Consider the following 13,381-nt stretch of genomic DNA (forward strand, 5'->3'; position numbering starts at 1 on the left):
TGGTTCAGTGGATAGAGGGTCGGCCTGCGGACAGAAGGGTCCCGGGTTCAATTCCAGTCTTGGGCTCCATCCCCATTTGGGGGCGTGCAGGAGGCAGCCAATCAGTGATTCTCTCTCATCATTGATGTTTCTCTCTCTCTTCCTCTCTGAAATCAAATATATATGTATGTATATATATATATATATATATTTTTTTTTTTTTTTTTTTTTAAAGAGGAGCCCTAACCGGTTTGGCTTAGTGGAGAGAGCATCAGCCTGTGGACTCAAGGGTCCCAGGTTCGATTCCGGTCAAGGGCATGTACCTGGGTTGCGGGCACATCCCCAGTAGGGGGTGTGCAGGAGGCAGCTGATCGATGTTTCTAACTCTCTATCCCTCTCCCTACCTCTCTGCAAAAAATCAATAAAATATATTTTTAAAAAAATAAAATAAAAAAAGAGTATTCACATGCAGACGAAAGCGCATGGCAGGTAAGAAGAGCACGGCCACAGATTTCCAGCCCAGCAAATAACCACTGTCCACTGGAGGCACCGGATGAAACCACCAGCATGATTGTTTCAAAACTTAACTGGTCGCACTTGCATCAACTACCTCCCTACACCCGTAGAGCGGAGATAACACCCCTTACCTCACAGGCTTATGAGGAGGAACGAGTTCAATGAGCTGAGCCCTGAAGCATTAAGCACAGAGCCCGACCCCCGGAAGGCACTTCACAAACGCTTGTCAAGAGCAACGGAGTTAAAAAGAACAGGACACGGGCGGTAACATGACCGGGGAGAGCACACTCACGCCTCCCGCAGGAGTTTTCCAGCGGTGAAAGCCGGTCTCTTCCGCTGCCCGAACCACATCCGGATCCCCACCTGCCCCCCTCCCTGCCCCAGGAGGTGCCTGTCCACCCCAGGGCCGTCCCAGGCGGGCCTGGACACCGCCTTCCTCCCCAACAGCCCGCGGCCGGGGACGCCCATCACCGTCACCCTCAACAACAGCCACCTGCAGCCGCACGGCCTTCCCTGTCCTCCAGGACGTGCCCACTGGGAGGTGCGGCCCCGCTCTGCAGTACTCGGTAAGAAACCCTCTCGTCCAGGAACAGAATAGTCAAGTGAGCACCGACGGCATCGCTGGCGTCAGGATTACACCGAAGCCGTTTCTTTCCCCCCAACGCCTCCACCACTGATCACACGGCCGGGGTTCTGCTGGAAGCCAGCCCCCGCCAGGCAGCCATCTCCGGGGACCACCGTGCGGAGCTCAAACCGCACGCAGTACAAGGACCGGGACACGGGGGCCGAAGAACCTGCTGCGCGCCCCGACGCCTCCTGCGCAGCGAGGGGCCCGGGCTGCCCGCTCCCCTCGGGCCGCCGGCGCCGCGCTCACCCGGGCAGGGCTTGCGGAGATGTTTCTCCAACAGCGACTCCTCCAACAAGAACTCGAACCAGCAGGTCTGCGGCGGGGTGCAGGGCCGGCTGGAGGTGGCCGCCTCCCGGTCCGCCGCCTCCGCGCTCATCCTGCCCCCGCCGCCGCTACCCCCAGGGACGCTGCCCGGCTCCAACCTGACACTCGGACGCACGCGGGCCCGGGACTGCGACCCGCGGAACCGCTGGTAACGCGGACGCTCTAAGACGCTCCCGGAACCCCGCACGACCTAAGATGGCGGCGGCCCCGGCGGAGGCGGAGCCCCGGGCCCCGCCCCCCTGCGCCGCCGCGCCGCCGGCCAATCGCGGCTCGGGTTGGAGAGGAAGAAGGCGGGACCGACCCACAGACCACGCCCCCTGCGGGTTACCGCGGGAGATGATTGGGGGAAGCTGGGTCCCAGCGGGCTTTTCGCGTTTTTCTGGGAGTTTCTCAGCGAGTGAAAGAAACACCCTGATTAGGGTTGCGACGAGCTTCGACGTCTTGGTGGAAGACGGTGAGCGCGTCTCAGCAAGGGAGCAAGGGTAGCAGCTGCTCCGCGAGTTTCGCAGTGCTGCCCAAGGACAAGAAGGAGGAAGATGCTGGGAAGTCGGCCAAGAAAGACAAAGACCCAGAACAGATCGGGGTGGTCCCGAGGCAAAGTGCAGGACGAGCTCAGCAGCCTAGTCCTGCTTGACAAAGCAACGCGAGCCCGGCTGTTGCCTCTGAGACTGAAGATCCTCGGTTCCTGGCCAGGGCAGCCCTCAGCTCCTTGGTAAAGGGCTTACTCAACTAGTGTCAAAGCACAGAGCCCAGGTAATTGACACCAGAAACAACAAAGGCCTCGATGCCCCAGGTGTTGGCGAAGATGCATGAACAACAGGTCCCACCAGCTGCACGCTTTGAAAAATTAAACTTTATTAAATTTTTTTAAAAAAGTGAGCCAGGCAGCTTGTCTCGGGTGCTTTCAATTTGGCCATTTCCGTTTCTGAGGTTTCCTCCCACCTGGGTCGTCCCGAAGGACTTGGCCCCCAGCGCCCTGGTCCCCTTCCTCTTCCTCCGGGGATGACAGCCTGCAGCGAGATGCAGACGTTGTCACTTCTTGGTCTAGCTCTCAATATTTAGCTCCTATGTAAACCTCTTGATGTCCCCGCTATGGATATTGTTAACCCCATTTACAAAGTAAATATGTTCAAAATACATATAATCATGTATGTCATTAAGGTTTAAGAAATAAGTACAGCCCTGGCCAGTGTTGGTTGGACGGCGTCCTGTGCACTGAAAGGTTGCCGGTTTTCGGGCACATCCCCAGTAGGAGGTGTGCAGGAGGCAGCTGATCGATGTTTCTCTCTCATCGATGTTTCTAACTCTCTATCCCTCAAGTGCCTTAAGAAAGGTGGCCAAAGGGAGCCAAGAAGAAAGTGGTTGATCCATTTTCTAAGAAAGATTGGTATGATGTGAAAGCACCAGCTATGTTCAATATAAGAAATACCACTATGTATTAGAAAAACACTAGTTATGAGAACTCAAGGTTTATGTATAAATAAAAAATAACAAACATTTTCCAAGAATTTTATTATGGAAACACAGGGAGTGTAATTAAGCATGAAATAATTTCACTCATGATAATAGAGACACATTATAAAAATATGAACTAGTTGACACACCCAACTCTTTTAAAGGACTTATACTTACTGAAATTAATCTTTATTCTTTTGCAAAGACATAACCTTAGTTACAGGATGAGCACATTTAATCTATTCAATGTAATAGATATAATTCTTAAGTCAACATACATAAAACCAGTTGTATTCATCTTTGTTAAACAGCTGTACAAAGCTATTAACATAAAATATGAAAGGATTCTTTAGGAAATATTTCAAGCCATGTCTGGAATGCATGTTTCTTTCTGATACTATTATCCCACTAATTACAACAGTCAGATGTTCAGTGTATCTCCTATAGAACTGCACATAGGATTATATATATCGATATTAAAATATTGCAAATTCTAAGAAACTTATAAACAGATTTGGTTCCAAGATGCCTTTATATTAAGTGCAGCAAATCTTTTTTATTATGAAAAACAAGTTTAATGTTTAGAAACCTTAATGGATGAAACATAGTTGAATCAAATATATTCCTTTGCAATTTTGTCCTCTAATTTTATTTAAACTGTTAACTCTACACATTAAAAAACTTAAGCCATTGTTTCAATAAGAAATTGTCAATTTCACTTGCAACCTTTTTAGAGCTGTACTTTTAATACATATTGGGATCTAAAACTATTAGCAAATAGCAAAAACTATTTTAAAAACTGGACCAATACAGAGAGAATATATTGATGCAAATCAGGAAGTAGTTATTTGCTTTACAGAAGATTCTTAAATATGCAGAATAATTCATAACATATGCCCTCTAAATGTTTATGCATTTAAAATAAATGTACCCCCAAAAAAAATCAACTGACATACAACTTTTAGAAACCCCACCAATTTTATAAAGAGAGGCACTAGTTTTACCCACAAAAGGCATCAAAATGTTTTAACAGTTCAAAATAGACGGGCCAAGTAACAATTTTTCAAAAACAAAACAGTTTAATCAGATTCACTGTGTCCTTCAAGAAATTCATAATTTTTAAAGCACATTTTTCAGCCCTAACTTGTAACACACTTTGACCTCCATTTCTGCTTTTCCTTGAATCAATCCGGACTGTGTGGAAGAGTGCCCCAACATAGAGGCACTGGCAATGTGGGTTCATATCCTGAAAAACATGCTGTCTACACACAAGTAATAAAGAAAAAAGTTCCAAAGTGCAATGCATACTCCTGAAGTTGTAAAACCCACCAGTCTAACAAAAAGCACCAAGATACAGATGCCAAAGGCAGAATAAACAGAAACCAGCAGAGAATCAATGTCACAGACCTTATCAAGTAAGTTTTATTTGTTGGATTGTTTTGCATTTGGGAGCTAAATAAATGAATTTAGCAAGCTAGAAATCTCATCTCTGCCCTTAACAAAAATTTGCTTATTAGTGAAAATAGAATAGTGAGGTTGTGCTTAATAATAAGGAAAAAGTTACCAAATTTTTCTTATGGAAAAAAAAGAAATGGATAATATTTTTTTAAAAATATGAAGTAAACTTTGAAATAAAGACGTTAAGGCACTTATTTCAATGTTTTTAAGGGCAAAGTATGTTTTATATTTCTTGAAGAAATTCCTTCCACACAAATACAACAAACTTTGCTCCTTACATAATAGATTTTTTTTTTAATCCTCACCTGAGGATATTTTTCCATAGATTTTTAGAGAGAGTGGAAGAGAAAGGGACAGACAGACAGAAATGTCAATGTGACAGAAACACATTGATTGGTTGCCTGCTGCACATGCCCAATCAGGGCCAGGGCCAGGGAGGAGCCTGCAACCCAGGTACGTGCCCTTGACCAGCGAGGGCACATAATAGATCTTTATTGTCAAACCTAACAACTGTAAGTTACCCAAACAGGATTACTTACAGAATGCTTAATCATTTGTTACTCTACAAATACGTAAGGAAATTAATTAAATGCACTCAGTTTTCCAATACTATTGTTTTAACTACAGTTAAAATAGAAACAAATAAGCTTACTTCTCATATCCAGTATTATTATTTCTATATTGAAGATCATATATTCCTTTTTAACTGATGCTGAATGAAAAATTCATTATTTCAAAAATTCAATTAAAAGTTTCTCCAAATCTGTTTTATTTAAGAAATAAGTTGACAGAAGCAAAAGCAACTTACTAATATACCACAAACAAAAATAAAACAAAAAACACACAACAAACTAATTCTGCATATTTGATTATAATGTAAATCAATAAAAATTCAATTAAATATTTCATGCTGCATAGAAAATAGGCTGTTCTATTTCCCATTCAAAATATGCAAGCTGACTTTTAAATCACAATGTTTTACATGTTCTACGTACTTAAGTTAACTATGGAAATAAATATTTTCATAAGGCTTGAAGCTAAATATTAGTGACTCACTACTAAGATGTACAGAGAGCCTGAAATACCCTGCCTACAGCTATCTTAATAGAATTGTTAAAAATTACATAAAAGCTTGAGAACTAATAAAATTAATGCACCAGATATGACACAGCCATCAAACAATCCTTAACTCCAAAAGAGCAACGCATCCTAAAGCTAGTATAAGAATGACTGTGCCTGTGTACTTTTAAAATATATTACAGAAAATAAAGATAATGGAAAGATGCTCCCTTTTAATGTAGAGTAGTGAAACTGATTTTTACAGCACTTTGAAAACCTGGTCACTAAACAGATACGCAAGATAAAAATAAACATGCATCCCATCCTAGCCAAATAAGTCATTTTAGATTTTCTTTTAATAAATGATTAAAATATGAAAATATTTAACTTAGAGGAACTAAGTGCTGTGAATTTTCTAATTGTCATTTGGTTCTTAATGTTGAAGACTGCCTCACAGTTTCACAAATAATAGCACTTTTGTTTTATAATACGCCTATATGTAAACAGAGGTATATTTAACAGTATCTGCACATATCTCCAGAAACTGTAGCTCGTTTTAGTGTACATATTTTTATTCTGATAACAATTTTTTACCTAATATTTTAGTACAAAACATGTGAATAGGTTATAAATCCCATATTTGTATTTTTTAAAAACCTGATCAACATTCTTATAAATGTCTGTTTTAAAAAATATGTAGGTACAGAGAGTTACTATTTATGATGATTAAATTCATATCAAGTTTATGAGCATAAGTGACAAAAGCTAACCACTTAAAAGTCATGAAGTAATAAAATGCAATATCATGCACTATGTAAATTACTAAGAAAGTGCTCACTTATATAAGCAGCAGATGAGAACAGTATCATGGAAAATCTGGATATACCTTTATATATATATCCTTAAAAATCACTTTCCTTTATGCCATTTCCACTTTCATTTAAATGCCACATATTTTCAGCTAACATTTACGTTAGCTATTTATTGTAATATTTCAGTCCTATTATAAAGCATAAAACACCTTTAGAAACTGCCTTGAATGTAAGAATAATTCTTCTTCTATTCTATAATTATATCATATTAAGTATATATTAAATGTTATGTTTGAGAAATATACTCAGACCTTGAATATATTCAAATTCAAGATCAATGTTATGATAAAATAAAGATGTCTGAGGAAATTTTTATAATAGTTTGGAAGGTGAAATCTTGAAAGACCATGTAACAGTAAGAAGAATCGCTGGCTGGAATACTGCGGAGTGGTAAGCTATAACATTTACCAAAGGCCAGTGACGCTACCTTCTATTCCCCACAGAACTCTGGGTCCAGTTAACGGCAGGAGAGGAAAAGCAGCAGCAACACTTCCAATGTCCAGATTCTGATTTCCAAAAAGACCCCCATTGGTAGAAGAAAATCAACATTTTACTTCAGATGGAATAAGTCTCTACTATTTTCAAGACTGAAAGGATATCACAGTGTTGATTTTATATACAAAGTAGGACCTGTTCCAATACACTCTAGTGAAATAATTCACATATGGAGAATAGTTAATTTTGACCTCATGACAAAATCGCCCATATTTTGAGTAGGTTAACTTGTCACCCTCTTCACAAACCACCTATCAAGAGATATGAAACATAATATTAAAATCTTATTAAGGTTATAGGATAAATAAATGTACAAATGATTACATTCATATGGAAATATATTATGCTAAACATGAACTATCTCACATTATTCAGTGAACACCTTTTATTGTTTAGCGAATAGAAGCCTCTTCATTAAGAGAGTAACCACATACACTAAACTTTTGAGCATCCCATTGAGATTGAGAAACCAGTATAAAGTGTTTCTAATTTTTAAAATATTTAAATCTAAAATGTAGAAGGCTATATCTCCATAGTCCATTAAGAACCTTATCATGGCTGAGAAATGAACATCAGGGTGGGGCAAAAGTAGGTTTACAGTTGTTCATGTAGAAAATAATACGCTAATAGAGAATACTTTCTGCATACTCACAACTGTAAACCTACTTTTGCTTAACCCTGTATTTTTAAAATTTTGATGTGAGAGAGAAACATCAATCAGCTACCACTCATATGCACCCAACTGGGGATTGGGCTGCAACCTGGGTATGTGCCCTGACCGAATATCGAACCCACCATGTTTTGGTGCACAGGGCAACACTAACCAACTGAGCCACACTGGCCAGGGATATATTCTTAATGTATATTCAAACATTTCTCCTGGTGTAGAACTGACTTACACTTATCTAGCAAACAAGTAAATTTTTATGACTTATCCAGTGCACACCTTTACATTCCCACCTTAATGACGTTCACTAAGATAGCTTAGCTAGCTTGAAGGATTTTCTATAATAAAACACTAAATGTTATTCTATGCCAACAAAAAATGTCAGAGAGCCAACTTTAAGAGTAAAATGATAGATTAGCTTTAAGTCCATGCCTGGCATTATATGCAAGTAAACTGATCTTGGAGCATAAAGGTAGCCAAAAGCAGAATAAAAAGGCTCCAGATAGCAGACAGCAATACAGTAATTACTGAATAACTGTGATGTTTACTAAAATTCCATTTTGTCACCAATTAAGCAAAAGATCTCAGATGTCAAGTACCAACAGAGAAAATTCAAAATACATGCAGCAGAAAACACAATAGGTTTGTATTACAAAGTTAAGAGGTCATGAAGAAAGAGAAAGATGAAAATCATAAAAACTAATTTCTCACCTCCAAACTGGTCTGATAAGACAACTGATCATTTAGGAAAGAACGGAAAAAATATTGGCCGCAACCTGAATAGAATGTGCACTCCAACCTAGAATGATCTAATGACCTAATAAACTTTTCCTAAGGTCCTCCACACTCAACTTTCCCAGGAGTAAAGGTACCCATTCCAGACAACACTCCCCTGCCAGTCTTCTTAATTGCTATACATACAGTATACACTACAGACTGAGAAGATAGTAGATATGTATCAAGTTACAATAAATTTCTCAACATAAGAATACTATAACATTGCCCAGCTGGTGCTGCTCAGTGGTTGAGCATTGGCCCATGAACCAGGAGGTCACGATTCATTACTCGTTCAGGGCCCATGTCAGGGTTTCAGGCTCAATGCCCAGTGGGGGGCTTCCAGGAGGCAGTTGATCAATGTTTCTCTCTGATCAATGTTTCTATCTCTATCCCTCTCCCTTCCTCTCTAAAATCAACAAAAACGTATTTTTAAAAAAAGGACATTGGAACCAGCTGCTCTTTAGATTATTATGAGTTAAAATCATTCAAATTATACCATCATTTTATTTTTTAATGCTTTTTTCAGTATTATTTTGTATCGGTTTCAGATGTATAGCATAGTAGTTAGACAATTATGTACTTTAAAAAGTATTCCCCCTGATATTTCTAGTACCCACCTGGCACTGTACATAGTTATCACAATATTACTGATTATATTCCTTATGCTGTACTTTATATCCCTGGCCATCTTTTGTTTATAAATGTTGAACATGCATAAGTATAGGTAATAAGTAAGAAATCCATGGATTGGAAAAAAAATTTGCCCCCCAAAATATCCAACTTTTCTTTTGTATATTGAAAAAATACTTCAAACTACTTTTAGTAAGTTCTGCCCATTGTTAAATAACTTTTAATTATATTCTTAGCTAAGTTCCCAAACTAAGTTTGAAGATTACATGTTTAAATAAAGTCATTTTTCTCAAAAAGAATTCATTTCCAAATGGTTACTTACATGGCCATTTGCAATGTCTAATAAATCTTTAACCCTACAGCCTCTCATGGTTCCCACCTCATTGCAGATAGCATCCTCTACAATTAGGTAATTAGCTTTGTAAGATGTCAGTATTTTATAAATATCCTCAGCAGATCGCTTTGAATAAATTTGATAGATCTGAAAGAATATCATTAAAACAATTATGTTAAAGGACATTTAAAACTTTTGTTAAGCAAAACTATACATTAAGCATCCACTATGCTCTTTCTTTCTCTATTATGTTCTTAGGACTGAGTACTATCTGTGGAAAATAAAGATATTCACTGAAACTTGATTCCTGCCTTCAGGAAGTTTATAAAAGTACTAGAGGCTCAATGCACGGATTCTTGCACCAGTGGAATCCCTCGGCCTGGCCTGTGGGGATCAGGCTGACACTGGCAGTCCGACATCCCCCAAGGGGTCCTGGAGTGCGAGAGGACACTCTGCAAAGTTGCTGTCACTCGGTAGCTCCTACGTTGAGCGTCTGCCCCATGCTGGTCATTGAACATCATAGCTACCAATTGGTCTGCTGGTCGGCCAGTCAGCTGGTCACTTAGGCTTTTATATATATAGATTCCTATGCAATTAGCCATTTGTATATCGTCTTTGGAGAAATGTACATTTAAGTCTTTTTTATATTCTTAATTTTTTATTTACTTACTGATTTTAGAAAGAGAGAAAGTAAGGAAGGGAACAAGGGAGGGAAGAGAGAAAAACATTGATTTGTTGTTCCACTTATTTATGCACTCATTGGTTGATTCTGGTATGTGCCCTGACCAGGATCAAAACCACAATCTTGGCATATAAGGATGATGCTCTAACCAACTGAGCTACCCAACCAGGGTTACATTCAAGTCCTTTGCCCATTTCCCCTCAGCTTTATTGAAATATAATTGACATATAACATCATGTGCACTTAAAATATACAATGCACTGATTTAATATATTTAAATATGGCAAAATGATTACCACCATAATGTTAGCCTCCATTATGTCACATAATTACCATTTCTTTTTTTGTGGTAAGAACATTTAAGATCTACTCCCTTAGCAACTTTCAAGTATAAAATACAGCATTAATAACTATAATCACCATTTCGTACATTAGATTCCCAGAACTTACTCATCCTGTAACTGGAAGTTTGTATCCTTTGACCAACATCTCCCAATTTCCTACCCTGTAGACCAGCCGTGGGCAAACTTCAGCCTGCGGGCCAGATCCAGCCCGTTTGAAATGAATAAAACTAACAAACAAAAAAAGACCGTACCCTTTTATGTAATGATGTTTACTTTGAATTTACATTAGTTCACACAAACACTCCATCCATACTTTTGTTCCGGCCCTCCGGTCCAGTTTAAGAACCCATTGTGGCCCTCGAGTCAAAAAGTTTGCCCACCCCTGCTGTAGACCCTGGTAAGCACTCCATGTTTCTATGAATTCAGCTTTTAAAAATTCAATATATGAGTGATATCATACAATATTATCTTTCTCTATCTGACTTATTTCTCTTAACATAGTGCACTCAAGATTCATCCCTGTTGTTGCAAATGGCCTTTGCCCATTTTTAAATTAATTTGTCTTTTTATCATTGAGTTGTGATAGCTCCTTTAATCTTTTATATTACCATGTATCAGAGTATTTTATACTCATTCTATACATAAAATAAAGTCAGCAAGGTTAAAAATAACCTGACCATTGTCACAAAATATTGAATGAGCCAAGGATGCCTAAAATGCAAGTTTTGATTTCATGGGATTTTTCATTTCAATTTTTCTCTTTAATTTTTTTTAAAAATTGATTTGAGAGAGAGAGGAAGGAATAGACAGACAGACAGACAGATAGATAGATAGATAGATAGATAGATAGGTAGATAGATAGATAGGTAGGTAGATAGACAGACAGATGACATCGATCTGTTGTTCCACTTATTTAGGCATTCATTGGTTGATTCTTGTACTGGCCCTGACTGGGGATCTGCCCTAATAATCAGGTCATGTCTCCAGACACTGCCAAATGTCCCCTAGGGGCATACTGTCCCCAGTTTGAGAATCACTGGCATAGGAGAGCTTACAAAAATCAGTCACATGTCATGAATTATAGATATGTGTCTAATTCAAATGATATGGTCTCTGAACATTAAGTAACTAGATACCATTCTAATGTTATACTAAGTATAACAGCTCACAATGAAACATAAACCACAGTGTAATAGATTTTTAGCTTGGAAATACAAAGTGTATCAAGACATTAATTGACTTCTTTCCTTCAATAATTTGAGAACAATTATATGATGTAGCTTTTTAAAAATTAAAGCTAATTAACTCTTTTAAAATTATTTGGATTTTCCCAGCTAATCAGGAACATATGCATCATTACAAAACTATACTAAAATAGAGTTATGTTAAAAAAGATCCAAATATAGAATCTAAAATGCCTTACATTTTCGTTTCTCTTGAGAAGGTCATCATCATTGTAAAGAGGCAAGCTTGTCACCATCCATCCAGTGCATAATTTAATCGCACCCATTAACTGTGGACTCCCTGCAAACACAGCTGCAACTGGAGCTTGCCTTCTGCAAAGAACCATAGAGATTTAGACACTGGAAAGGTAAATATACTACTTAGATCACTCATTTATATAAACTCTGAAATACCAAGCAACTTACAATATATTTTATACTTATGTTTCAATGTCAGCCTTCACTTCATTTTATTTATGGATCCATTCAAAAATAAACTGAGCACCTACTATGTATTAGGAATGATTCTGAGTGCAGAAGATATAGAAATTTTTTAAGGAGGGGGGTGGAGATAAGATCCTTGCTTGAAGACAATCTATATACATAAAAGCCAAATGACCGGAACGACCAGAACGACCGATCACTATGACACGCACTATGGCCAGACAACCGGCCCAATCGGGGGCAGCCCCTCCCCGCCGTTGGCCCCGGCCGGATCAGGGGCGGGGCCAGCCAGACAACCTCCCTCAGGCCCTCACCTCCCCTGCCAATAGGCCCCCATGGGGGTGGGTCGGCTGGACCCCACCTGTGCATGAATTCATGCACCGGGCCTCTAGTAAACATATAAATCAGGTGGCACATGGACAAGTCAATTCCATGCCCTCAGCTGATACCTACCCAAACCTAGACATGTGAGAGAGGCCATGCCAGACTATCCAATCCCAGCTGAGCTGGCCTGGACCAGAAGAATCCTCCCCACTCCTAACCCTCAAAATGGGGCAAAACAATAAGTGTATTGTTTGTGAGCCACTAAATATTGTGGTAGTCTTCTATGCCATAAAACTAACCGACACAAAATAATTTTATTTTCAGAAATTACTAAAGGTCTAATTCTAGAGAGCTTGATTCTTACTGTTAGACTGTCTCCTCATGTGTTGTGTAATTTTACAGCGAATCTTCATGAAATGTTATTGTGGAACCCTCTGAGTTGAGGATATGTCAGGTCTTCCAGACCAACCCAGAGCCACTTTTTATGTTGATTTCTTGATTTGGGGTTTCCTAGATTAGTCAAGTATAATTTCAAACTACAAACCCTTGTTAATTCAGATCCATTGCTACAAATTCAGAGATATTTTTTTGACCAAGAGCTGAGGTCAAAAAAGGTCATGCTTTCTGATCATTTTTCTCTACCACTGGATGGATCGTTTGCTAGTCTATCCTTTCACTGGTAGTGTTACCCTCTGAGAGCCCCTTGGTTATATATGTGTATATTGGGGGAGGGGAAAAGTTGTCTCAGTTATAATTCTCTGCTTCCATAGGCCTAAAATCCTATCTCTTGTATTGGGTGGGCATTAAAATTGAAATAAAAAATCTTGGTAACCTTAATTATCAAGACTAGCAATCCACCATTTGTCTAACACCAACCTAGGGCAAAAGAAACACCCTTTTGACTATTCAAATAAAAGGTATTTGTTCCTTTTTAGTCCACATTTCTAGGTGTTTGATGGAAGAGATTCTCAAATCTCAGACTTATCAATGCTATATTTTCAAAGGAGATGAGTTCATTTAGAAAATTAGAATTGTAAATCCAATAAAAAATTAAATATCCCTAAAAATACAATGTAAAATTTTATGAGAATTTGAAAAAACATTATTATTTACCCTGAATCCATAAGATAGCACACAATGATTAATTAATAGTTTAACAACAGTATTGGG

At 39.0% G+C, this 13,381-nt stretch overlaps 2 protein-coding genes across 6 annotated transcripts in view; both read right to left on the reverse strand.

Moving 5' to 3' along the window:
• INTS8 (integrator complex subunit 8) overlaps positions 1-1,648 on the reverse strand; it is a 40,687-nt gene extending 39,039 nt beyond the window's left edge. The window contains exon 1 of the mRNA XM_070392230.1: positions 1,370-1,648. Within this exon, the coding sequence (XP_070248331.1) occupies positions 1,370-1,499 (130 nt within the window). The 5' untranslated portion in view covers positions 1,500-1,648. The remainder of the gene's footprint in view (positions 1-1,369) is intronic.
• A 1,327-nt stretch (positions 1,649-2,975) lies between these two features.
• Positions 2,976-13,381, reverse strand: part of DPY19L4 (dpy-19 like 4) — a 43,656-nt gene continuing 33,250 nt past the window's right edge. For 4 of the 5 annotated variants that reach the window (XM_070392236.1, XM_070392234.1, XM_070392235.1 and 1 more), the window contains 3 exons: positions 11,644-11,776; positions 9,183-9,341; positions 2,976-7,037 (listed from right to left, as the gene is read on the reverse strand). In XM_070392236.1, coding sequence (XP_070248337.1) covers positions 6,873-7,037; positions 9,183-9,341; positions 11,644-11,776 — 457 coding nt within the window. In that variant the 3' untranslated portion in view covers positions 2,976-6,872. The remainder of the gene's footprint in view (positions 7,038-9,182; positions 9,342-11,643; positions 11,777-13,381) is intronic. The other variant, XM_070392238.1, reaches the window with a different exon arrangement.

The sequence above is a fragment of the Myotis yumanensis genome, unplaced genomic scaffold (genome assembly GCF_028538775.1).
Source record: "Myotis yumanensis isolate MYYU_CA2020_CCGP unplaced genomic scaffold, mMyoYum1.0.hap1 SCAF_15, whole genome shotgun sequence".
NCBI classification, from domain to species: Eukaryota; Metazoa; Chordata; class Mammalia; order Chiroptera; family Vespertilionidae; genus Myotis; species Myotis yumanensis.